At 39.5% G+C, this 27847-nt stretch overlaps 1 protein-coding gene across 14 annotated transcripts in view; it reads left to right on the top strand.

Moving 5' to 3' along the window:
- macf1b (microtubule actin crosslinking factor 1b) overlaps nucleotides 1–27847 on the top strand; it is a 96263-nt gene that overhangs the window by 3148 nt on the left and 65268 nt on the right. For 4 of the 14 annotated variants that reach the window (XR_008963460.1, XR_008963461.1, XM_057341182.1 and 1 more), the window contains exons 1-4: nucleotides 13765–13876; nucleotides 23749–24383; nucleotides 24571–24624; nucleotides 25689–25853. Coding sequence is in view for 12 of the 14 variants with exons in the window: in XM_057341182.1 (XP_057197165.1) it covers nucleotides 23829–24383; nucleotides 24571–24624; nucleotides 25689–25853 (774 nt within the window). In the remaining 2 variants the exon portion in view is untranslated. Of the gene's footprint in view, nucleotides 1–2821; nucleotides 2871–9575; nucleotides 9608–9688; nucleotides 10249–13764; nucleotides 13877–19744; nucleotides 20658–20705; nucleotides 20832–20879; nucleotides 21002–23748; nucleotides 24384–24570; nucleotides 24625–25688; nucleotides 25854–27847 lie in introns of those variants that run through there. The other 10 variants (XM_057341189.1, XM_057341186.1, XM_057341187.1 and 7 more) reach the window with 8 other exon arrangements.

Raw genomic sequence — 27847 nt, 5'->3', positions numbered from 1 at the left:
CATTAAGAAAAACTTATCGCACTGGCAGGAAAATTTGTCGCAAAATAAGACCATTTAGTCGCAGTCTAGCATGTCAGAGCATTGGTTATGATTTTCGGACGGATCAGGTCTTATCTTAACATTCTTAACGAAAAAGTTGTCAATCGTTCTTTTCATCTTCTCTCATCATCCGCGGCTACATCCACTCTGTTTATCTGACGGGGCTAGGCTACTCGCCTCTCTGTCCGACTGCAGCACAGCATTTTCAAACGTACACGCATGTACAGGAATATCTGGACCACGGCCAATCAGAGGGGGGTCCGCCCTTCACTATCTCTGATTGGTTTAGACCACGATATGGGAGTAATGTGTCTGTTGTTGAACCACAGGGAGACTTTCGCAGAGACTTTTTTTCCCTCCAACGGCTGGTCGCACTGGTGCGACCTCAGAATTTTTTTAGTCGCACCATTGCGAAATTAGGTTGCATGTGCGACCAAATTGGTCGCACTCTAGAGCCCTGCACCTGGATGCTGACCCCGGCCATGAAGCCCCAGAACCACCACCACCATTAGATATAGACAGGGCCCCTGCCTATCAGGTGAAAGAGTTGCTGGACTCGAGACGAAGAGGGGGTCAGATCCAATATTTGGTAGACTGTGAGGGTTATGGACCCGAGGAGAGCTCATGGGTGAACACCCGCGATATTCTGGACCCTTCCCTTATCGAGGACTTTCATCGAGCTAGACCCGATTGCCCAGCACCACGAGCACGAGGACGTCCACGTCGAGCTCCAGGAGTCGCTCATAGGGAGTGGGATTCTGTAACGCCCAGCCAGCAGAGGGAGCTGTCTCCCGATTACTGACTCCATTCCACCCCTCTGCCGCCTCTGCATTCACTTCCTGTTTGGTGACTATTTAGTCTGAGACCACATGGATCTCATTGCGAAGTATTGCCAGTATATCTGCCTTACCAAGCGTATCCCTGTATTCTCTGCCTGTTTTGTGTGTATGATTCTGCCTGGATATCTATTCTCTGATTACCTGGATTACCCCTTTGTTTTGGTTGCATGGTTGGACTGATATTTCTGGATTTGACTCACTTGCCTGCTTAATCGCCTTTGGATTAACCTCATGTTTGTTGTACGTCGGACAGTTGTACTCTACTCTCAGCCAGTCTTGTCTCATTGTTCCAAGGTTACCACAGTGAGCAGGATGCAGTTCATGGCCAGACCTGATGGTAGAGCGGAGAATGGGAAGCGGCGACCTGACAAGAGCTGAGATGATAGAGCTGGATGAAGAAGGACGCGGTCACCTGACACGTCTTCACCACAAAATTTCAAATGCTATTAGATTATTAATGATAATCTTAAAACTATAATTTACCTTATTAGTAAGTTTATTTATTTTTATTTAGCCTTGTTGTGCAAGCTCTGTGGAGCTTGTGCAGAGGCAGCAGCTTTTGCCAGAGGGGAACTGGAATCCCCTGGTTGGGCCTGGGTTCTCCTGAGGTTTTTTTCGCGTGCGTGTGTTAGTACATGTGCATATTGTGTGTAGAGTTTTTTTTTTTTTTTTTTTTTTAATGTGGGTGTGTCTGCTGTGTTTTCACCTTCTTGTTTTTACAGGTACAACTTTAATTGTTTTGCTTAGTCAATATGTCTCGTGTACAGCTGCTTTGTAACAATGAAAATTGTAAAAAGCGCTATATAAATAAGGTTGAGATGAGATGTGAGACAGTCATCTTGGTATTGACCCTTTGCCTGTCTACTCAACTCTGTTTATGCTACTCATCTAATAAACTAATGCACATGGATTCTAACTCTGCCTCAGTATCATCGTTACAATAATTTGGGACTATTTTCACAAACATAATATTTCAATTTTTTACCAATATTGCAACGGATGATAAAAAATGCATTTAATTATTGTTTAATTCTCGTTTGAGGAATTCTTGAGTCATACTCTACAAAATGTATATCTCTGATTTCATTTGTCTATAATTTATGCCATCAACGATTTCTCACGTTTGGGCATTGCAAGGCAACGTTTATTTAGCGCATGTCATACACAAGGGTAATTCAAGTGCGTTATGTAGATATGATTCACAAAGAAAAACGATATTGAATGAGTTCTTTAAAAAAGTAAATGAGTTAAAATCACAAACACTTAAGAATGTAATAAAAAGGAAAAAGTTTATTTTGAAACACGTACTAAAAAGAATAACAACCGAAAGGAAAAGAAGGGTGAGATAAAAGTGCAGTTGTTGTGAAGCAGCACAGTTCTTATGTAGTAAATGGATAATGTTGGAGAACATTTTCTGGAAGTATAATGGCTAAGCGCTGACTTGCCTTGTTTCGAGGGAACCCTTGCTATTTCAATCAACCTTGAGCCTATCTGAGAACTCTGTTAGTTTTATATTCAATAAGCATATCTGCAATGTATTTAGCTTCTAGGCCATTGAGTGATTGATACACATAATACAGCTTAAAATCAATTCCAAATGTAACTGGAAGCCGTTGTTAGGACTTGAGGATTGGGGTGATATGATTTTTTGGTTTTGGTATGTGTATTTATTATATTTCTGGAAACAATGATGCTAACACATGAAAATAAAATGTGTCCAAATCTTTGGGCAATACACAATAACAGCAATATGAACATGAGTGAATGATCCTTATCATTACCTCAGGCTGTGGCATTTTGATGTTTACTGATGATACATACTCCTCTACTGTGATCTACTGTGTGAGATACTGTATCATTAAGCCCTAACATCTTCAACTCTGTAATTTTAGCTGTAAAGTTAATTGTTAGTTTATTAATTTGTCTGTTTTTCTTTCTCTCAGGTGTCAGTGAAGCCTACATCAGTGCAATGTGGCAGCTGATGGGCAAAATGTAATTTCTAATTTTTTTTTATTGTTTTTTTAGTGTTGTATTTGTGTTACTTATTATTGCACTTTTTCAAAAAACAGACTGTGGTCCTGTCACCCTGCAGTACTGAAGGATCATACAACAGGGATTTACACAGCTCTGCACTGCATACATCAGTTAATGGACTTTCTCTCTGTTTATGGCTGATGTTAGGAAGAATGTTCCTGACTGACAAATTCACCGTTCACTTACAAACAAAAACACTAGTCAAAAAGCTAAGGAAAGACAGTCAGGAGGGTTTGGAATATTATGGTCAGTAATCATGATCACATATTACAGATTAAAATGGGCATTTTTGTTTGTTTAAATACATTCATGCAGTGAGGTGGGCGTGCTTTATTTCATAATTATTTTACTTTGTTAATGTTATACACATCACAATCAGATGTTAAATAAAATGTATTGTCATTTTGTGTTTTATCTGTTAAGTTTTTGCATGTACGCAATAAATATTTAATGGAGAATCATGGTGTTGTCATGTGTTATGAAATGTTGTTATAGTATAACGTGTAATATAATAATAATAACTAGATGAGGTTAAAGTTTATGAACAAACTTTATGTTGGCTTGAGGGAGAGGGAGAGGGAGAGGGAGAGAGACCACAACCAGGCAAAATGTATGTGGTTTATTAAGTTTCTTATTAGAACTTATTAGGTTTTGCTCGATGGATAGATAGGTAGGTGGGTGGATGGATGGATTGAAAGATAGTTAGTTAGGCAGGCAGGTAGGTAGATGATGGATGGATGGACTGATGGATGGATGGATAGATGTATAGATAGATAGATAGGCAGATGGATGGATGGATGGAAAGGCATGTAGGTAGGTCTAGGTAGATGGATGGATGGATGGATAGATAGATGGCGTGGCTTAGCATCTGCTATTTGATGATACTCTAAGCTATGACTGAAATGAACCAACTCCCGTGTCTCTATGATGTTCTGATGCAGAGATATAGGTATTGCTAAATGGTTACTAGGCAAACCTGTTTGGTTGCTATGGGCGTGGCTTAGCATCTGCCAGTTGATGATACTCTAAGCTATGAGTGAAACGAACCAACCCCCATGTCTCTACGAAGTTCTGATGCAGAGATATAGGTATTGCTAAACGGTTGCTAGGCTAACCTGTTTGGTTGCTATGGGCGTGGCTTAGCATCTGTCAGTTGATGATACTCTAAGCTATGAGTGAAACGAACCAACCCCCTTGTCTCGACGATGTTCTAATGCAAAGATATAGGTATTGCTAAACGGTTGCTAGGCTAACCTGTTTGGTTGCTATGTGCGTGGCTTAGCATCTGTCAGTTGATGATACTCTAAGCTATGAGTGAAACAAACCAACCCCCATGTCTCTACGATGATCTGATGCAGAGTTATAGGTCTTCTTAAAAGGTTGCTAAGTTAACATGTTTTGTTGCTATGGGCGTGGCTTCGTAGCTTGATGACGTTTCAGGGATACTGATTGGTTGCCTGAATAAAATGAGCCCACCCCCCCTTGTCTCTGCGACACTGTGTTGCAAAGATATCCATCTGGACTTTTTATAATGGGAGTCTATGGGAGCGGTTGCTAGGTTGCTGTAAATGGTTGCTATGGTCGTGGCTTAATAGCTTCATGATGATCCTGTTACACTGATTGGTTGCCTGAGTCAAATGAGCCCACCGCCTTGTCTCTACGACACTGTGTTGCAAAGATATCCATATGGACTTTTTATAATGTGAGTCTATGGGAGCGGTTGCTAGGTTGCTGTAAATGGTTGCTATGGGCGTGGCTTAATAGCTTCACGATGATCATGTGACAAAGATTGGTTGCCTGAGTAAAATGAGCCCACCCCTTTGTCTCTAAGTGATTGTACTGCAAAGTTATTCAACACGGGACAGTTATAACGCCTTATATGGGCATGTTTCCTGTCCCATTATAAGTCAATGGGGAATTTTGGGGGGCTCTTACACCACATTGCGAGGTAAGTTCTTACAGAGCCTGCCAGCTTCTTCAAACGTGGTAACTCGCAACTTTCTAAGACATCCTCACTTTGAGTTATGAGCCGTCAAAGTTTGTCGCAATGTTAAGTCTATGGGAAATTAGGTGGTTTTGAGAGTCCGGTTTTCAAAAACCAGAACCCGGATCAGTTAGAAAAGATATAGCAACTCAAGTCAGACCAGACTGAAGGTTTGAGGAAAGTTTGGTGGATGTAGATTGAAAGCTCTAGGAGGAGTAGCAGTCAGAAATTTTGGGGAGCAGAAGAAGAATAATAACTAGATAGTAAAGTTCGACTACAAACTTTATGTTGGCTTGAAAAAGCCTGTCCTGAAGAGTTTGAAATAGTTTGAAAGGTTTTATTGTTAAACTTTTTCGAACATGATGGAAAAAATAATGTGACCCCAGTGTGTAAAAACCGGGCTTAGTATGTTTTTAGCATGAATAGCATGTTCGCTAGCATGAATAGCATGTTTGGTAACATGATTAGCATGTTACTAGCAAGATGCTTACACGATTAGCATGATACTAGCATAATTAGCATGTTTGCTAGCATTATGCTAACGCATTTAGCATGTTGCTAGCCTAATGCTAACAAGATTAGCATGTTTGCTAGCATAATGCTAACGTGATTCGCATTTTTCAAGCATGATGTTTACACTGTAAGCATGTTAACTAGCATGATGCTAACACGATTAGCATGTTTGTTTGCATAATTAGCATGTTGCTAGTATGATACTCCAAGCCATGAGTGAAACGAACCAACCCCCATGTCTCTACGATGTTCTGATCCAGAGATATAGGTATTGCTAAACGGTTGCTATGCTAACCTGTTTGGTTGCTATGGGCGTGGCTTGGTATATGCCAATTGATGATCTTCTAAGCTATGAGTGTAACAAACCAACTCCTGTGTCTCCAAGATATTCTGTTGCGGAGATATAGGTTTTGCTAAACGGTTGCTAAGCTATCATGTTTGGTTGCTATGGGCGTGGCTTAGCTTTTGCCAGTTGATGATACTCTAAGCTATGAGTGAAACGAACCAACCCCCGTGTCTCTACGTTGTTCTGATGCAGAGATATAGGTATTGTTAAACGGTTGCTAGGCTAGCCTGTTTGGTCCAAATGGGCGTGGCTTAGCAGAAGCCAATTAGTGATGCTTCAAGTCCCAAGTGAAACAAACCAACCCCCATGTCTGTACGATGTTCTGATTCAGAGATATAGGTATTACTAAACAGTTGCTAGGCTAATCTATATGGTTGCTATGGGTGTGGCTTAGCATTTGCCAGTTGATGATACTCTAAGCTATGAGTGAAACAAACCAACCCCTGTGTCTCTACGATGTTCTGATGCAGAGATATAGGTATTGTTAAACGGTTGCTAGGCTAACCTGTTTGGTTGCTATGGGCATGGCTTAGCATCTGCCATTTGATGATACTCTAAGCTATAAATTAAACGAACCAACCCCCGTGTCTCTACGATGTTCTGATGCAGAGATATAGGTATTGCTAAACGGTTGCTAGGATAACCTGTTTGGTTGCTATGGGCGTGGCTAAACATTTGCCAGTTGATGATACTCTAAGCTATGAGTGAAACAAACCAACCCCTGTGTCTCTACGATGTTCTGATGCAGAGATATAGGTATTGCACAACGGTTGCTAGGCTAACCTGTTTGGTTGCTATGGGCGTGGCTCTGCTAGTTGATGATACTCTAAGCTATGAGTGAAACAAACCAACCCCCGTGTCTGTACGATGTTCTGATGCAGAGATATAGGTATTGTTAAACGGTTGCTAGGCTAACCTGTTTGGTTGCTATGGGCATGGCTTAGCATCTGCCATTTGATGATACTCTAAGCTATAAATTAAACGAACCAACCCCCGTGTCTCTACGATGTTCTGATGCAGAGATATAGGTATTGCACAACGGTTGCTAGGCTAACCTGTTTGGTTGCTATGGGCGTGGCTCTGCCAGTTGATGATACTCTAAGCTATGAGTGAAACAAACCAACCCCCGTGTCTGTACGATGTTCTGATGCAGAGATATAGGTATTGTTAAACGGTTGCTAGGCTAACCTGTTTGGTTGCTATGGGCATGGCTTTGCATCTGCCATTTGATGATACTCCAAGCTATGAGTTAAACGAACCAACCCCCATGTCTCTACGATGTTCTGATGCAGAGATATAGGTATTGCTAAACGGTTGCTAGGCTAACCTGTTTGTTTGCTATGGGGGTGGCTTAGCATCTGCCATTTGATGATACTCTAAGCTATGAGTTAAACCAACCAACCCCCATGTCTCTACGTTGTTCTGATGCAGAGATATAGCTATTTTAAACGGTTGCTAGGCTAACCTGTTTGGTTGATATGGGCGTGGCTTAGTAGAAACCAATTGATGTTGCTTCAAGTCCCAAGTGAAACAAACCAACCCCATCTCTCTATGATGTTCTGATGTAGAGTTATAGGTCTTGTTGAATGGTTGCTAAGTTAACATGTTTGGTTGCTATGGGCGTGGCTTCATAGCTTAATGAATTTTCAGGGATACTGATTGGTTGCCTGAGCCAAATGAGCCCACCCCCTTGTCTCTACGACACTGTGTTGCAAAGATATCCATCTGGACTTTTTATAATGGGAGTCTATGGGAGCGGTTGCTAGGTTGCTGTAAATGGTTGCTATGGGCGTGGCTTCGTAGCTTAAGGAAGTTCCTGGGATACTGATTGGTTGCCTGAGTAAAATGAGCCCACCCCCTTGTCTCTAAGTGGTTGTACTGCGAAGGTTTTCAACATGGGACAGTTATGACGCCTTATATGGGCATGTTTCCTGTCACATTATAAGTCAATGGGGAATTTTGGGGGGCTCTTACACCCCAGTGGTACAACTTACACCCATTGTGAGGTAAGTTCTTACAGAGCCTGCCAGCTTCTTCAAACGTGGTAACTCGCAAGTTTCTATGACATCCTCGCTTTGAGTTATGAGCCGTCAAAGTTTGTCGCAATGTTAAGTCTATGGGAAATTAGATGGTTTTGTGAGTCCGGTTTTCGAAAACCAGAACCCGGATCAGTTAGAAAAGATATAGCATCTCAAGTCAGACCAGTTTGAAGGTTTGTGGAAAGTTTGGTGGATGTAGTTTGAAAGCTCTAGGAGGAGTAGCAGTCAGAAATTTTTGGGATCAGAAGAATAATAATAAGCTTAGATACAAGATCATTATGTTGGCTCTGTCAAGCCAACATAATAATACTACTGAAATGGTGACTAAAAGGGGTTCCAAAAGGAACTCTGCTGGTTCTTTAATGCACCTTTAAGAGAGGGTTCCAATTGGAAGCTTTTTAAAATGTTAAAAAATGAACCTTTAAGGTTCTCCCACAGTTGCAATCTCCAGGAACCTCAAAAGGTTCATTTTTGAACCTTTTCTTCTTAGAGTGTAGGTTGTCAGGCCAGGGGATAGACAGACAATTACAGGGGGTACAACAACACAGCCATAAAATATAAACTGTCAAACAAGACTGACAGATCATAAAAACCCAGCCTACTTTGATTGACTGGTCAAAATGACTTGCCTGGGATAGTAGGGGGGCAGTCACACTTTGATAAGATTGCAAACCTCAAGTCTCAGTTCACTCATTTGCATGATAAAAGGCATAAAACGAAACAACAAAAAGGAAACAACACACTCTTAGAAGAAAAACCCACATAAATGTATTCTATCTCTCTCTAATTTACAAACACAACCATCTTTCACAAATAGCCTATAGTAAAATCAAACAGCCTGAAAAACTAAATTTTTTGATTAGGGAGTGATGAGGGGGGCATGTTGGTAGTTATCCCCACTGAAGTAAGGGTGGGGGACAGAGGAGCCCCCAACAACAGCCATAAAACATAAGTGTCAACAAGATTGACAGGCCATAAAAGTCACCATTTGAGTGACTGGTTGACAGACCTTTGACAGGTGGGGTCATAAATCAATCAACCTTTTGACACAAGGTATATGATTATACTACTAATATTAATCAAAATAACTATAGTACTATAGTAATATATAACCAAATTGTAAAATATACCTGTAATTAGTTCATCAAATAATTGAAATGTTTCTCATGATCTTCAAAACATTTTATCTAAAGATGTATGCTTAAATGTTTTGTACACAGGCACACACAAAAATATTAGTTTAAGTAGGATTCATTTTTACATTTTTGTGGTGAAAGAAGTAACAGCATTTACCAGGAGGAGGCAAACCCCGATTCCTAAGTAGAAACTAACAATCAAAACAGATAATGTCCATTCAACTTAGAAGCAGTAAACAATAAAAATGCAAATGATAATAGACTGCACATAGTAGTCCGTATTTAAGGATGGTGCCTTCTGGTGATAGAGAAGTTGGAAGACAAGCACATGTGACTATAATGTCTGTTATATGTAGGCTGGAGGGGGACACATTCATAGATAGACAGCCATTCTGCATTATACTACTGGCAATCTTTCTTGACCCCTGGAATAACTTTGCCAATTGCAGAGATTTCTTCACAGAATAAGTATAAGGTATTCAGATCAAGAGAGATTAAGAGTAATATTTTTGGGAAAAATACTTTTTTGTAATAAAATTATTACTTTATAGTTATTACCGACAAAAAATTCATAAGACAATATCTGTATGTATTTAATAAATCTAATTGTGTGTGATGTGTCTCTTTGGTGACCTTCTGTTTCAGGAAGCAGCTGCACAGGAGAGAAGACAATATGGGTAAAATAAGCATAAAATATTAATTTCCTATTTAATCCTATGTAGTAAAAATGACTAAAATATTATTATACTATATTAAAGGTGCAGTGAACTAGGACCACAATTTTAACCTGAGTTTTTGTTATATAAGAGGGAATCGTATTCAAGCGAACATCCTTTAAGTGTCAGACCTGAAAACGCCCTTATTACTGAAATAACAACTGTTATTGACACGAGGCTCAGCGAACGGCAGGTCCTGGAATGCACCTATCTACATAGAGAGGTTGAACACCACCTCCACAGAAGAATATCAACACCTACTTCTCGAGCCCTGCCCACTAGTTCGCGCATGACAGTACTGAACACAAGCTGCACGGAACCAGATAGAGCAAGTGTAAGCATCATGCCGTTAAAAATTGCAAAATATTGTGCAGTGCCTGGTTGTGGAAGAACACAGTCGCTGCATAACCTTCCTTCGGATTCCAACAGTAGGAATGCGTGGTTGACGTTCATTTTTAAAGATGTTCCAGCTCACATGGGGAAAACAGTTCACTTCATTTCAACCCGGATTCCTTGAACAAGTCTTTGCGGAGAGACTAAACTTAAAAAGCAGTGCTGTGCCGTCAATATTGGATCCGATAGGAATTGCGCAGCAATCTTATGTGAGTAAAACATATTTGTACTATGCGTCACTATTGCTTTGTTAGAGATTGCTTGATTTGCCCTGATAGTATTACCTGGGGACCTCTAGTCATTTGTAATAATTGTAATCGGCATCTCTGTGATTTGGCGGGCTCATATATCATTTTTTATGGTTTTATCCACCGTTTGCGAATAACAGAGGCTGTTTTGAAGTGTTTTGATATTATTTCTGGTGCTGGGTCATATCCATATCTGCCAACACTGTCGTTTTGGCTGGGAGTCTACCGTTTGTTTATTTATCATGAAAACATTTGAGACCCGCGATCGCTGTGATCTTCTGTCTGGTTCGTGGGTCTTAAATGCTGACATGTACGGTCATATATCACTAAACACCATACAACTATAGGCTATACAAACTATACACAAAGCCTTGCCATTACATCCGGGAAATAAGTCCGTAAATTTGAGTAAAATCATGTTACGTAACGTTACATGTCTAACCAAATTCACAGAAGGCTCCAACTAAGTCAACTACGGAAGCTGCTATCCAATCATAGCAGTGAGCGTTTACTTCCAAGTCTTCTATGCGGCCCGCCCTTAAAAACCAAGCGTTTCTCCAGCTGGCCTCAAAACCAGGGTAGAAAATAGCCTATTACTTATTGATTTTGATGTTTTCAAAATCAACCTCAGCGCCACCAGAAACCAGCTATCCAACAACGAGTGATCTGACAGAGATTCTGCTCCAGCCCACCACAGACAGTGGAGACCGACCTGCTGCGATGGATATGAGTGAACCAGAAAAGAGGAGAAAGGTAGCCATCGCCCAAGAACCCATTTCCTAACATGAGTCTGACCTGGTGCATGAGTCGGCAACACCATGGATTGCCGAGGGAGTGCTTGTGCAGCTCGGGGGCTGGAAGGAAAACCCTGCCCACACTCCTGTAGAGGTTTTAGCTGCATGTTAAAATAATGATGAGCTAAGCTTACCAAATATGATTCTCCACCAGATCTATCAAGATCATATCCATGAAATTAGTTGTTTAAAACATCAATTTCAGTCAAGGAATTAGTTTAGCTCAAAGGAAAATACGTATAATAATCATTATTAAATATACATATTTTACAATATCTGATTAGTAATGTAAAGTATAACAATATTTGAATGCATTCGTCCAGCGACACTTTACGTTATCTCATGGCCATAAGTAACGTGACTTTACCAAACAGGATTTAGAGCAAAGGTAGCGTAAATCAAACACAGTTAAAGGGACCAAGTATGTGAGCGTGAGCACAGAAAACCCACCACAAATGAATATATAGTTGTCTACTAAACTCTACTATACATGGTAAACATAATGACGATCGCATAAACACGAACAAATACATGAAACATTAAACATAAACGTGCTAGGGAGCGCGGAGAGAGAGTGAGTGAGTGAGAGCATGGCAGCAATTTCTGAACACCAATAAAAAAATCATCTTAAACAAAGAGGTACAAACTTAACGCAGCTATTCTACGTATAGAATCGGATACTTGCAAGCTCTGTGCTGGACCAATATCCATATGTGCGTGTAGAGATTGAAATGTTCTAGAGGTTTCTGAAAGTGGTCCTGCTGAAAATTTCCGGGCGTCATGGCTCATCAAGGTGTGCGAGGGAGCAGAAGTCCATTGTTCCTTCTTTCTCCCCAGTGGGGGAAAAGGGCAGTCTTCGAAGAGACGCCACGAACCAGTTTCTGATGAGGGCAGGTATAGAGAAAAAAGGCCAAGCTTACGTTTTCAGGGCAGGCTCGTTATTTAACTTCATAAGAGGGCATGCCCACCTGTGTTTGAATCGACCAATCAGAGTTGAGCAGGGAAGAGGTTCTTGTCCACTCAACAGCTCATTTGCATCTTTATGACCTCCTAGCAACTTTACAAAATACCAGTCCAAATTATAACATAATGAGTATAGAGTGTTCTATGGTATAAACAATATATATATATATAAATATTCAATATATATAAACAATGAGGAATTGTAAAGACAAACATTTAGATATCAAATATGCCAGGTTTGAATTGCATCAAGTCACGATTCATTCGGATGTACGAATACAAGATATAACCTAGATATTTAGATATATTTATAGAAAAGGACAGTTTAATCACATAAGTTCCTATTTGTCAGAGAAGTTTCTCTGGATAGCCTCAGATGTTAAGTTCCAGGTGAGACAAAACAGAGAGACTTCTCACCTCTGCTTTGAAGCTTAGGAGTCGTAAATATCCCACGGAGAAACAAAAGGGTTATCAACACTTTCAGGAGAAGAACCAACCTAAATCTAGGCACCCCTGGAGCCAGGTTTGGCTCTGGCCTTTTGATGATGGTATCAAGAAACCAGGACAAAAGGAGTGGAGGGGGGTTTATGGCTCTTCTTTTAATGACCCCGACCATTTGGCTTCCCCAAGTTTCTACACTCCCATTGCTGTGTGTGATTTTGAAATGGCTTCCAATGGATATTTTGAGGAACTTAAGGACATGTTAGAAGAGGATCTTTTAGACTGGTTTAGCAAGGTTATCCCCAGTTTTCCCAGTGTTCCCGTTTCTCCAGTGATCCCCGTGTTTGCCTACTCAGCCGCCTCCTCCCACCTCCTTAATCAACCAGTTCCTCAGCCCCACTTGCCTTGCTGTCCTTCAACCCCTCTGCAGCTTCGATTGACATTGAGGACCTGCCCAGTGTCTTCAGGTCATCAGCTCCACCCAGCACAAAGGATACCTTGGTTCAAGCCTCTTTGCCCATCACTATATCTGAGTGTGTAAATACAAGCGCTCCGCCATGTATCCTCTTTCTGGCTCCACCAGAAACGATGGGCCATATGGCTCCTCATGGCTCCTCTCACCATCCACTCCCCCATGGACTATATCTTCTGCCTTGGACTCTTTTTTCTTTGCTCTGCGCCCTCCTCCTGAGCCCCCACCCTCTGTCCAGATTTGGACTTTTTACGGAACAAGGACGCACCTTACCGGGAGGGGACGAACTGTAACATGTTTTGTTTTCCTCTTGTTTTGATTGTGTATTTTGTCTTCTGTGTTCGTGTTTCCTTGTGACCTAGTTTCCTGATTAGTTATTTTGTCTAACTGGTGCCTGTTAATTAACTCATTAGTTCCCTTAATGCATATAAACCCTGACGTGTCCCTTGCCCTCTGTTCATACAACTTTGTGTTAGTGTATGGTTGTGATATTCTTCTGCGTTTTTCATAAAAGTTTGTTCAAGTATCATCTTTTTTCGTTGTGCACTTTTATTCACAGATCAAGTCAAGAACAGCCAGTCATTGTGAGCTAAACATAGACATACATAGCCACTGTATTGATACGTAAAAGCCGACTCAACACTACTGCCCTATAAACACATGCAATTTAACAGGAGCTGAAGTTTTTTTGAATAAAAAGCACAAAAGTGGTTTAATTTCTCAAATACTACATGAAATTACTAACTTATTAATTCCCAGAACTTTTGTATAAAAGCAATATCACAAACATTATATATTTTTTGTCAGGATGGAAGCAGAGAAGTGGAATCAATGGCAGAATGAGTTCAGAGGGCAGATCCAGGCTTTGCGGCACTGGCTCAGGGCAATGGAGATGAGACTTCCTTCATTCGATCCTGCTGTGAGTTTTTCACATACAGTGGCATTCAAAAAGTGAACAGGCTTCTATTATTTATTAATGTGTCTAACCATTTCTTAAATAAAAACAGTACAAAATAATATAGCATACCAAATGGATAATTTGAAAGCTAACCTTCAAGGAAAGCAAGGTTATCTGACAGCTTTCTGTTTCTGGTCCTATTTTTATTTATTCTTCATCATTCATTTCTGTTTATTTCCTTTAAATGGGGGATGCAGTCTAAGGTTTTTTACCAAACAATTTATAAAACTTCAATTTCATGTCCATTATTATTTTGTTACACAATATACAGTAAAACAGCTTTTTGTTTAAGTATTGTATAGGTTCAAGATTTTTTCATATCATTCTTGTCGTATTGTCCATGGTGTTTTTAATGTGTCTCCACCCAGTTATATGCAATATGTGAGGTCATTGGACTATTAGTGTAATTTTTTTTTGTCTGGATTAAGTGATGTTAAAACATTGACCACCATTAAAACATATAGAGCCTACCTCTCTATATTTATTGGTAACTGTAATTGATGAAAAACAAACCTCATAATGAAAAAAGGCGGACCTAGGTGTAGATTTGAAGTTTGTAGAATTCTGTCCCCATGGTGCTTGGTAAGCATCCCTATCAAATATGCACAAAAAATATGCTCGGCCTATATCCATAAATGCCAAAACCCTTGAGGTCTGGTCTATGAGAGAGAAATAGAGAGAGCAGCTCCTCAGAGGAGAGATCTTTTGTGTTCAGAGTGGTTGAAAAGATCACAGATTTGTGTTGGGGCCCTGTGCACACATGATAGAGTTTTTTGAAAGCACATTAGACTCAGATGGGAGGGGGAGTTACAGTGGGAGTTCTCTTATCTTCCCGCAATAGAAAAGTTGTAATGCTTCTTCTGTTTTATCTCATTGTGTCCAACTCAGCATCGACAGTAATTGAGTCACCCATTGCTGTTCTTTATGGTTTAGGTTAATATTTATTTTGTTTGTATAGCAGACAAACATTATTGACTATAGGGGTAGGCAACGCCAGTCCTAGAGTGCTGCAGTCCTGCAGAGTTTAGCTCCAGCCCTTATCAAATAAACTGGAACCAGCTATTCAGTGTCTTTAGGATTATTATGGTCGTTTCTCAATTCCAAGAATGCAAAGAACGGACATGTGTTCTTGTAGAGACCAGTCTTGCGAGGCAACCTCGGAAAAACAAACTCGGATGGACGCGCTGCAATGATTCCTGGGTCTACAAGCGGGTATGGTACGCACAAAACATGGTTCGATGCATCCTTGATTTCAAGAACACATCCGGGTACTCGCTGAAGAACGCATATTGAGAAATAGCATATGGGTGCATCTTATTTAGCTCCCTTGTTCCTGAGGCCGTGAATCATTAAAAGTTGGGAGGTGGTAAGGACAGTATTTCACTTCACTGATGACTTTTTCCTGTGACATGAGTGATTAAGATTGTTGTGATACATCACAACTGGCATTTATCAACAACAGGCAAAACCGACATCTCTCTGACTTTATTTTTTAAATACTGGTTAAAGTACACTTTGATTATTCTGTTACATATCCATGCAAAAGTTTGGTCGAATATTAAATGTAAATGTTTAGTTGATTGTGTTCCCTGCCTTCCTAGCAATGTGTGTTTATAGAATGAAATAAACGTTTGTCTTTACAAACGTTCTATCGTGTTTCATGATGTTTATTGAGTTGGCTCGTGCCATTTTGTCTAGACGGCTTTAAAAAATGTCACATAATTTCCAGTACAGGAACATAGGGTTTTTGCGTTGCATTGTGGGAGTTTGTAGGAAACAAATGTTTCCAAATAGCATCTTTCATAAGTGATCATGTCTGATTGTTGCCCACTGGGTCCCATCCATTACTTCCTGCTACAAAGGTTGGGGAAGTCTGTCTCTCTTTACCCTGGGCCACTAGCTAGCTGACTCTGCAATTTAAATGAGTCTTGCACACATAACCTGCAAACAGGATGATGATGGAGAAGGATGAAGGGTTACAGCACAGTGTGCTCTCCAATTTTTTATGTGTTGACAGTGCAAAAACATTAGTTCCCCTCTTCTGGTGCAGTACTAACAGAAACAGCCTTTAAAATTAGATGTGCATCAGTGTTGGAGAAGCTACTTTGAAAATGTCCAAACTGCAGGCTTAAGTATTTCATTTACAATAGTTACAATTAGCAATAGCCACACTACATGTAGATAATTTCATCAAAGCTCTTTTATTTACAAAAATAACTATTAGATAGAAATAAATATTGATGCAAACATTTTAAATAAACATTTTCAATTAGGATGAAAATCATTTTTTTTAAATATAATTTACACGTACATTCATGCATTTAACAGACAATTTTATCCGATGTGACTGACAATGAAATTAAGCTATGCATTTTACTAGTATGTTATTTTCCTGGGAATCGAACCCCAACCTTTTGCGCTGCTATTGCAAAGCTCTACCACTGAGCCACAGCAATAATGCAACTAGTTTGTGTTAGAAGTTCTTTATTCATTTAAAATGTAAAACTTTTTATATGAATTTATATTATTTTAATTTGCACACACTTTTTGAAGTGGCATATACAGGGGGAGGTACTTGTTGCCTCAAGACCGTTTGGTTGTTTATTTTACAGACACCCTGGTGACTAGCTTGCTAGTAGGGCGAGTGTGTTGTAGTTACCGTATATGTAAGACAGTGTGCTGTTTGGGCACATCCTCCAGACCTGTGTCAATTACTGTGGTTCAAGTCCCCTGTGAACCTGGTCACAACTCACTGTGGTGACCTCAATCAACAGCATACTTTGGTTGCCTAACAGATACCAAACCTTAAATATCTGCACTGAAAGCTCAAACTGTTCATGAGATGCTCTTGAACAGCTATGCGCTGTTTTGTTCAGTGAATATGTTTTATGAGATTTGAGAACCAATGTTACTGCTGCTAAATCCAAAGAAAATCGAGGACATGTGAGAAGTGTTTAGTTTCACCATCATGTCCAATTTCCAGCATCTTAGGGAAGCCCAGCAGGGAAGCCCTTCACTGACATTGTCAGTCTCGTCTGGGAAGCGACCATTATGATGACACATTCTGTTTGGGGAATGCCACAAAGGAGATCCTAATGTATATTTTTATTAATCATTGGGCACAATTTAGGGATGATCCTCACCAATGGAGTGCGATATGTCAGTTGAAGTGCTAATTATGTACCGAAGTAGCTATTGGTGTGTTATCTGGTTTGAAGGTAGTAATGCTGGAGGAGGAGAACAGGCCTTTAGGATTAATCCACTTTAGCGCTCTCTGGGTATTTGGACACAGGGGAGATGTGATCAAATTTGAAACCCATTTGGCAATATGCTGATTCATCTGAACATACAAACCCCATTTATTTGACATATGAAGCAGCCAGCCAGGGAAAAGGATGTGTGAGGTTATCGGAGCTTTTATATTGCACATTGTGCGCAAACACATCATGTAAACTAAAAAAAAACAATTAAAGTTCTTTGATCTTGCATTTTATTTTAACAGCTTTAGGTTGTAATGTTCTGGAAGTTTTGTTATGTGGTACAAGAGATGTGTCACTTTGAGAGGAGATTTAAATATTGGATGGATTTTGTTATGGTGAGCATGGATCAGGTGTCTCTTTTAGGCTGAAAGTTTTGGTTTTTAATGAAAGTTTAGGCAGGGAAAGTAGAGCAAAACATGGGCATTAGAGAGACACTCTTATTTGTTTGCTTTCCTTTGATATAAATTATATATTATAGAAAAATATATCGATTATAAAACTAAATGTCTAAGAAAAAACCTTGTACGCAATAATAAGATAGGTGACTCATTATCTAAATTTATAAAAGAGATATGTGGTCTTAACATCCACAGACTGCAATGCGTTTCAAGCCCCTGTTTTAGTAGCTCATGACAGACATAGATGGGCCATCTCTGTTTAAGAGCCTGGTCAGGTTAAATAACTTGACCAAGTGGGATCACGCCACTAAATTCACTTTCCCAGGACAATCAGGGTGACAAGCATTGTGTTGTTTCTTTTTTACTCCTTCTCCTCCTTTTGTCTTTTATTTTCCTGGCCGTCTCTGTGGGGGATGGGCTAGGGTTAATAATTGAAGTGCTGTGGTTAGTGCAGTGGACATGTCTTGCTCACTTCTGCAGGTCTCTACTGAATTAGGACACAAATGGATCCATACATTCTCTTTTGTGCACTTTCATTTGCTCACCCTATTCCTACCACAGCCTTGTTCAAGTTTGTTTTATTTCTAAAGCACATTTAAAAACAGCAACCAGGCTGACCAAAGTGCTGAACAGTATGGACAATAATATAAAAATAAATATATACAGTATATTAGACCCTAAAACCATGACATTCAAACGCAACAACTCATCACAATAAAAACAAATGCATACAAAACAGACAATGCATACAAGAGCAAAATTCATACTAAATCAAATGCCAAGTTGAAATAGTACGCCTTTAAAGAAGATTTAAAAGCGTGGACAGACTGTGCTGACCTGATATACGCAGGGAGGCCATTCCAAAGCCGGGGACCAGCAATAGCAAATGCTCTTTCCCTCCTTTGCTTAAGCCGTGCTCGCGGGGTGGATAGAAGACCCTGAGCCCCAGAGCTCAGAGATCGTGTTGGAATATAGGGATGGATAAGCTCGGACAAATAACTCTGTGCCAGGTTGTGTAGTGATTTAAAAACATAAAGTAAAATTTTAAACTCAATCCTAAAATGGATAGGCAGCCAATGCAGTGATTTTAAGATTGTAATTGTTGATTGTAAGCCTGGTGGGTGTGGTCTCCATGCAAATGTGGGTGGTTTCCACTTTGATGCCTCATGCTGCCACAGCCCCTCAAGGTCAGGGATTTCAATGCCTTTCCCGCATTCTCACACTCTCCGTGCTTTGTGATCACTTACACTGCTATTTTATTATTTTCCGAACTAAATCCCATTGTTTACTCACACTCAGAAGGGAGTTGGAACATGACAGTGCCACATTTGAATTTACTGTAGAAGTAACGTCAAATAGTGTTACAATGCCTGCAGTGAGAAATGTGCAAGCCCTCTCACTGTCAAATGAACATTCTATCATCATTTCACTTCATCTCATTATAAATCTGTATGACTTTCTTTCTGCTGCAGAACACGGAATAAGATATTTTAAAAAACATTTGTAACCAAACACACATTGGACCCCATTGAATTCTATTGTATAGACACAAAACCACTGAGACATTTCTCAAAATATATGTTTTGTCTTTCACAGAAGGAAGAAAGTCATACAGGTTTTAAATGACATAAAAATATTTTTGGATTAACTAGGAAATTTGTTTGTAAATCATTTTTTGTATGAAATGCTTTGCTTGGAAATTGTTCCCGAGTTGTTCCTTGTCTTATTTTCTGCAATTGCAATTACATTTATACATTTGGTGCAGTTAGACATTTAGACATTTGTAAGTGTGGCATAAATGTCAAATATGTGACCCTGCCCTTGAAAACCAGGCTAAAGTCTCAGAATCTAATTCTGAGATAACAAGTATTAAAATTTCATTTCAATCATTAATTTCACTATGATTGCAATCTTTGACATGGCTTTACTCAGTCAATATTAAAAATATTAATGTTCAATTTTCACAGAACGTAAGATATCAATGTTCAATTTTCACAGAATGTTCTTTACACGATGCAGTATGAGTTTATGTAAGGAAAACAGCAAACCACTAAAAAATTACTAGCTGGGTTTTCACAGGCAGGGTCACAAATTTCTTGGCCACTGTATGTAAACTGATTTAACGGCATGAAATGGACTTTACATTTTCCCCTATATCATGTTCAGTAGAGGAATTGAAAGTATTTTCTTATGTAAGATAAAGAATAAAGCCTGTACAGGTGTTGGCCAGAGGACCTCTTTTGTTCGGAAAAGAATAGGGGGAGGAGTGTGTGCTACACACCTGAGCCTCTGTCTTCCCCCTCCCCTGGCCTAAATGCACCTGCTTTATACACCTTTTCACACTTTCCCATTCTTTACTCATGGGAATTATTACTCATGCATTATTTGAGATCTGACACCTAGACAGGAATAATACAACCTTCAATTCTCGAGTAGCAATGGAGCAGATAAAAGTGTAGATTCAACAGTGTAACTCCCATGGAACTTATACAGACACATCAGAGTCCATCCTCTCTACTGACTTTTATTTTGTTCTTAGTTTATTTGACAATTTGGGGTCTGGAAGTGACTTTAAAGTAATCAGAGATGTCTTACAGTAATTAGTCGTCTTTGTAGCCATGGCAAAGGCTTTGAATAGTGAAGGGGGGCTATGTATGTGGGGATGGTTAAGCTGGAGGTCCCTTCCTTTGTGGTCCGCCTCAGTCCACCCCGCACTTACTGCGGAGAGGGAGGGAAAAACAAGAGGGTGCACAAGGGGCTGGAGGCAGCTGTCACTTAACATGCGAATATTCAGGAGGAGCCTGGGGTCTTTAGAAAGCTCTCTTTTTCATTAGAAGCTGAGTTTGTGAGCCAGAAGAAGAGCTGGGGGAAGGGCTTTCGCTGTGAGGGGGTGTTCCACTGTCTAAATGTGTGGCACAAGGGAAACACAGGAGTTCACACGACAGGCTCATTACTTATAGACCCACCTTAACTGTAACAAAATCTGCAGATGGGATTATACATCTCTGAACTGGAAATAGCACAAACTTCTGGAACTATGGGACCTCTGTGTCAGCTTCACCTTCCACCAGTTGCCTCAATGAGGTATTCCTCTGTCTGAATGTAAACAACAAAGGCAAGCGAGAGAGAGGGAGAGAATACCGCTTTTGGGAGGGGGCAGCTGGAGGGAAAGAGGGACATTGTTTCCTTGTTACTGCGGACGATGGAAAAGCATGGTCATCTTACCTAAAGTGTGTTTGTTTGAAATGGAATTTGTGAGTAAGTGAGGTCCTGCTTGATCAAGTGAATGTGAAGGTTTGTTGGTATATATGTCCCGCTGGGAAAGACGGCCTCTTTAAGGATGCTGATAGAATAATTTTTTGTTCTCCAGTTTGAATGATGACAGAGAGGAACCAGTGGAATTGTTCAGTTAGCCGTTCTTCACATGAGTAAGTATGCACTGCCGAGACCTTAACCGCCACAACTGCCACCTCATTCATTAGCCCATGGTGGGCTCATTCAAACTTTATCTGTGAGAGCGGCAGCTGCTTTGGGTGCTGGTTAGTGATGTTGTCTGAACCACTCAGGTATAACTTAAATGTATTTTGGCACAATTTTGGAGAGAATCAACTTGCAGGATTTCTTTGTAACTATTTCATTTGATGAAGTTTGTGATTGACTCTATTTGCTGTAAGTGTATTTTTTCAAGTTACTATATCGAACTGTTCCAACTGATTTGCATGAACGAAAATGATCTTATCTGTATTTGATATTTATTTTTTTAATTTATGCATAATTACTAAGTTTTCATAATAACATATAAATGAAAGTAAGAATTGTTTCGACTTAAATACAGTACATTGTGATAGCCTAAATGTGAAAATTACATTATGTGTAATACATGCAAATAATGCTTTTGGAGAATTACATCATATAGAACATGTTAATGTTTTTAGTGGATGAGCACTTAGCTTTCCTGGTTAATTAGAGAGACCACTCATCTCGATCATTATTACTGCACAAACTCACCTAGACGCTTGATTTATTATTATTAGGAAATCCATAACAAGACACATGTTTTAGGAGAGCTGCCACTATCGCTGCTATATAAACCAGTAAATCTGTACCAGTTAATATACCAGTTAATGTGGCTTGACATATTGAGGTTAAATTAGAGAATGGTGCCATTTTCTTGAATACATTTACATGTAATCATTAACACTTCGACAGAATTAACTCGTTCTGAGCTCAAGTGATGTATTATTTATTCTTTATGAATTAATGATGCACAAAACTGTTAGTCACAGAAGTCAATCTAGTTTACTGGGGATTATTGGCCCATCTGTGACATACCTCATATATCAATATTAAGAGGCTACCAAGGGTGGGCTCAAGCATAGACCGCATCAGAGTTAAGTGGAAGGGGTAGTTCAGATAAGACCTAATAACTATTCAAAGGAGGTATTCATTGTATCTGCATCATTGATCAAATGAACTTTAATTAAATTATTACACGAAGGCTGGTTGGTGTTCAAATAAAGTTTCTTAAGTAGCTTAACTAGCAAGACGTCCTTGTTTAACCAGCATTACCAAAAAAATAAAAAATACACGCTGGTTATTTAGCTTCACTAGATAAGTTTTGCCAGTAAACTATGGCTATGATTGTCCACCAGCTAAACAAACCAATATGAACCCGTTTGGTCTTTTAAGTATTAGCTTATTTGATGGTTCAGTTGCAGAGAATGGTATCACCACTTAATAGGCCTATGAGATTATTATGTGTAAAACAAATGTAAAACAATTCTATTCAAATGGTTTTGGTCGTGAATGTCAGTGGTGTTATTGGTTGCACAACACTGACCGTTTCTTCCTTTGCTCCCCTAACTTCATGTAATTCATCAAGGCTTTAGGGCAAACATGGGATATGTTAATATAATTCAATCTGATTTGAAGAGTGATTATCAGTGTCAGTGATTATATTGTTTGATATTGATTATCTTTATATACCCTTTAATGGTTTTGAGCTTATTTGATTAAAAAGCTGTTAAAAACCTTATTGTTCAAAGACAAAATATCCTCCAATATATTGGTTCAGAAACAAATGAACACATTTATTACTCCAGAAAGAATTTTAGGAGAGAACGTGTTGGAAATCCATGCCCAGTGTCTCTTTAGGGATCTTAATGAATGTGTTGTGGATCTGTTACTTGAAACTAACTCCATCACGAAAGTATTAAGAAAATTAAATACCATATTTCCTGTCACATGTTGATGTCAGCTTACACAGTATACTACACTACTAGAATATGGTCTTATGTAAGGTCTTCTGCTCCAGTTATTGTGAGTCTGTCTAAAGTCTGAAGCCAGATCCCTCAGCACCCACCATTAGCATGCAGTGACCCAGAATGACCTTTACTGACCCCAGATTACCTGTGTCACTTAACACTTGTCCTACCCGCACCCGCTACGAGTGGTCCTCGAACCAGAGGCATGGGAGACGGGCCCTCTACTGAGAAGGGTAAAGGCCACAGCATCTAGAGCACCTTTTGTGGTCAAGCAGTGAGGTTTACCTGCACAGCTCTTTACACTAGCTGGCCTCTGATACACATATAGCTGTAATCTAATCTCCCCTCAGCAGAGGTCTCTTTATTTACACTAGCCTTTGTGCAAACAAATCTGTCCAACTCTTCCACCTTGTCCAGTTCAGACAGTCAATATTGCTAAAATCACCACTCTTGTAGGTGATGAAAATTTTGTCAGACAATTTGTGGAAGTGACTGACTCTTAACATGTAGTTTAATGCAGCGCACCCAGCACCTCTGTCTCGGTAACAGACTGTGAGCAAGCATATTTAGAGAAGTTTGTAAAGAAAAAAGTCCCTTCCCTATCACTTGCATTTGTGTGGCTTGTGCTAGTGATTTTGTGTTCGTGTTGTAGTTCTTAAGCAGTTATCTAGCACATCTTGATAAGGACAGAGCTTCAGTCACACTCACTACTGTATAAGTGATAATGATGATGTTTGTTAGCGTGAAAGTTTTTAAAGATGGAATGGGAGAGCAATGCATCTAATTGAATGTAAACTTTGTGGTCTTTGTCAGAGCTGGCTGATTGTGAAACTTGTATACGTCATTTAAAAACTGGGATTTTTGCTTTGTTAGAGGAGAATCTTCTTACTTTCAACTTCCTTGTGTTGTAGGCAGCTCAAGTGACTCCTGTATGTATGGCAAAGGAACCTTCTTGTAGCCCATACCCGATTAACCCATTTGTGGAAAAGTCATGGGTAGCCGACCTAGCTGTTTGGGTCAAAACTCCAAACATGTTAAATCAGACGAGAACACCTTAAAAGACCACTACCAGCAACGGACAGAATGGCAGCTCCTGGAGGCTCATAAAAAAGAGACGAGGACAGAGGATGTGGAAAAGGTATTTCAACAAACTCTGACACCAGATAAGCAGAGGAGTTCCCCAGCCCCTACAGTCACTACCACAAGCACTTTGGACAATGCCTGGCGAAGCAATCCATCCCCAGTTAAAACACCACGAAATGGGACTTTGGCCAGAAGGTGTAATGTTCCAGAGTATAAAAGATCTCCCTTGAGTCAATATGGATCTGTTGATAGGAGAGCCAGTCTACACCGAAGGGATTCTGGAAGCCCCTGGTCCTGGAGGCCTCTGAGCACTCAAGAGGTTACTGAAGTCACGGAAGTGACAGAGACTATTGTGACAGAGATTTTGGAGGTGACAGAGTACCCTCCCGGGGGGAAGGGAGGTGACCCTATCATGACTAGAACTGTTAGAGTCCTTACTGGAGCTGCTGAAGAGCTTGCAGAGGTTATTATAAATAATAATGGTTTAAAAATAAATGTTAACAACTAAAAAAGGTCCTTCATCAATTTCCTAACATTTTGAACTCTTCTTTGTTGTCATTTTCACTCAGCTGTTTGGATTTTTTTTTTTTTTGAGTCAGTGGATCATCAGCCATTCCTTTTACTGTGAAATAACTTGTTTTCTTTTTCAGCTGCAAATTGATGGGCAGTCAAGTTCAGACCAGAAATCAGGTCTTGATCAGAAGGTAACTTCACTGATTTTTAGGGCTGTTAACGCGTTAACACCATGCGATTAATTTTTTCAAATTAACGCGTGAGAAAATATTTATCGCAATTAACGCAGCATCCGTTTGTTTTGACATCCTTTGTCTAGCGTTACATTATGTAATCACGCTCTTATTCGTGTACAGGCTTTTAAACCACTTAAGCGCGATTTGAAACAGTTGCTTTGAGGCGTTCAATGAAGATAGACAGCTTCTAAACTGTGGGACGCGGCAAAACGCAACGAGAGGTCCAGTCTGGTGTGTACAGTAACGGCTGCATCTGTGAATCTCTGTCAGACAGCGCATCCGTGTTAAGTTCTCTTTCGTGCTTGAATGGATAAAACCACACAAGATTATGTCAGAAAGCCCGTTTTGTCTAGCATTTTCTTAAGCACAAACTTCAAAGTGTAAAATAAAATCTTAAATGAATGCAAAGAGTTGTGAAAATGGGAGAGCGGTGACGGTCAGATCTGTGTACTAAGACAGCTCTTAAAGGGGCCACGTTCTTAAACGTGCTGCTGTGACTCCTGTCACTAATGTTAATCAAAGAAAAAAATAAAAGAAGAAATCAATGTGATTTTATAGCTTTAATGAGAATTCTTCTGCATTTAATTTATAATTTAGCATTAAAGACTGTAAAGTGTCCTTCAATTTCCTACATGAGCTCTCAATTATACTGTTGAATGGCTATAATTAATGTTAAAATAATCAATTTAATAGAGACATCAGTTACAATACTAATATCAAAATGTTAGCTTTCATAAAATGATGCTGTTAAATAAATATGTTGTTTCTACATCAATTTGAAGATTAAATGTGAAATTATTAAAATGTAAAAGTATATTTTAAAATAAAATGGTTGTGTGCGATTAATCGTGATTAATCACAGAAAAAATGTGTGATTAATCCGATTAATTTTTTTAATCGATTCACAGCACTACTGATTTTATATTTCATTCAGATTTTCTTAAATTCTACTATTTATATAGTACTGTAATTGTGATTTATTGTTGAATACTAAGCATGTTATCTGGTCTTATGTAAAGGGTCCAAAAAGTGCCTTGAAAGATGAATGTAGGGATCCATTGAGCTTCCGCCGAAGTCTGGAAACACTGATGACATGGGTATGTGAGATCGAAGATCTAACAGCCAATCAAAGACCACCATCTTCAGAGTTCAAGGTGATAAAAGCACAACTGCAAGAACAAAAGGTATGTGCAAAATATAAGTATTTGAATAACATTTATAGACAATTGATGCATAATCTGCTTTCCTGTGGCTTAGTTGTTAGAGCATGGCGTTAGCAATGCCAAGGTCATGGGTTCGATCCCAGGGATTGCACATACTTGCACAAACAAATGTATAGTGTAATGCAATGTAAGTCGCTTTGGATAAAAGCGTCTGCCAAAAGCATAAATGTAAATATATAATAACAAATAAGAATGTTGAGGCTGAGCTCTATACAAAATAGTTTGAGTTCAATACTGCTGTTCATGATTGTTTTTTACTTTTATAATATAAACTATAAATGTTTAATGCAGTCACCCTAATAGAAATTAGCAGTCACCGTTAGTGTTCTTATTATTGTTCTCCCTGCTTCTTATTCCGCCATTGTGTCTATGGCAGCCCATAGAACCGTACATGGGAAGTTATGACATTTTGCATACAGATGGAGGACAGTGTCATATGTTATTATGGCAACTTTGGAGTCTGTAACTCTAGCCACCACCAGTCCAAAGTTTAACATTTTTGCCCATAACTTTTGAACCGTAAGTCGTAGAAACTACTAGAAATTTTACGTATATTTTTTCCCCCCTCTAAATCCTTGGCTTGTGACGATTCGGCATTAACATTTTCCTGCCATTTATAATAAAAAAAGTTTATAAAAAAAATTCCTCCTAGACCGTTTGTCCGATTTACATGAAATTTGGTATGTAGCATCTACTCACATCCGTTCTTGAATAGCACTACAACAAATGCGACAGCGAGCACGCCAACACAGATTTGAGGCTGTATTTTCACCAAATCTAAGAGTATCGGCATGAAACTTTGTAAGTGTATAACAAGCCTCACCTGTGTCAAAATCATAAAGATCCTATAGTTGGTCTTGTTGAATTTAGGGTAGCATCCCAAGTCGAACGATATCCAGTTTTACCATGTTGACATTTTGGGCTTTGGCCATATTGACTTATGTAGAAAAATGCTGTATTTTATGAACGCATTAGCGTATCATTACGAAACTCAACATGGGCAATCAGCACTGTGCCCTGAAGGAGCCTGAAAACTTTTAGACCAGCGCCACAGGCCTTTAACTTTGTGATTCATTGATTTTCATAGTCATAGTAATTGTTATAGATTCCTGAATCCTTGCTGAGTCCAACAATACAAAAAATGCTAGTATCATGATTCTGTCCTTAAAAAACAATTGCGAATATCTTTGCAACGTTATTCATATCAAAACAACTATAGTACTGTTGGTCTGACTGTGTATTGAAACAAAACTTGTTATGTATCATCATTGTGTCATGGCTCTGCTTCCTTAGTCATGTTTTTCTTGGTCCTGTAGCAGAGCCATGGCAAAGTCTTTGGTTATGTGTGGAGAGAAACATATTATTGTCCTTTTGACAATAATATGCGTTCTCTCCAGTGTCTCGTCTCTGTTCCAGCCATCTCGTTTCCTTGTTATCCTTCCCTGAGTGTTTCATCACCCACACCTGCCCCGTGTCGTTATCCCTCATTTGTCTTTCCTATATATACCCTCTTGTTTCTTTGTCTTGTGTTCGTGGATTCGTTGTGTATGCGTGTACTACGTTTACGTGTGTGTTCTTGTACCGTGGTCGTGCTCCCATGTTCTTGTCCAAGATCCTGTTGCTTGCATCGTCCGTCATTTGTGAGTTTTGTGCCCTGCCTAATTTACCCATCCGTTGTTTTGTAAGACGTTGTGTCAAGTTTATTTTGTTAGTCTTTTGCCCCCTCGTGGGAAGTGTTTTGTTTTGTATTCATCCTTTTTGTTCCTAAGTTCATAGTTCGTGTTTTGTTATAGTTTTCCCCATCGTAGGTGTTTTTGTTTGTTTAATAAAATACTTGTTAACCCCTTCACCACCGCCTGCCTGCGCTTGGGTTCTCTCCACACCTCATCCTTGACAGAATCCACGAACCACCACCGAACCCAGCAGGCATGGAGTCGGACGAGGCATACAGGAGC

Source organism: Triplophysa rosa, linkage group LG8, assembly GCF_024868665.1.
Source record: "Triplophysa rosa linkage group LG8, Trosa_1v2, whole genome shotgun sequence".
Taxonomy (NCBI): domain Eukaryota; kingdom Metazoa; phylum Chordata; class Actinopteri; order Cypriniformes; family Nemacheilidae; genus Triplophysa; species Triplophysa rosa.
The sequence above is the reverse complement of the archived record's forward strand: the minus strand, read 5'-3'. Positions and strand labels throughout refer to the sequence as shown.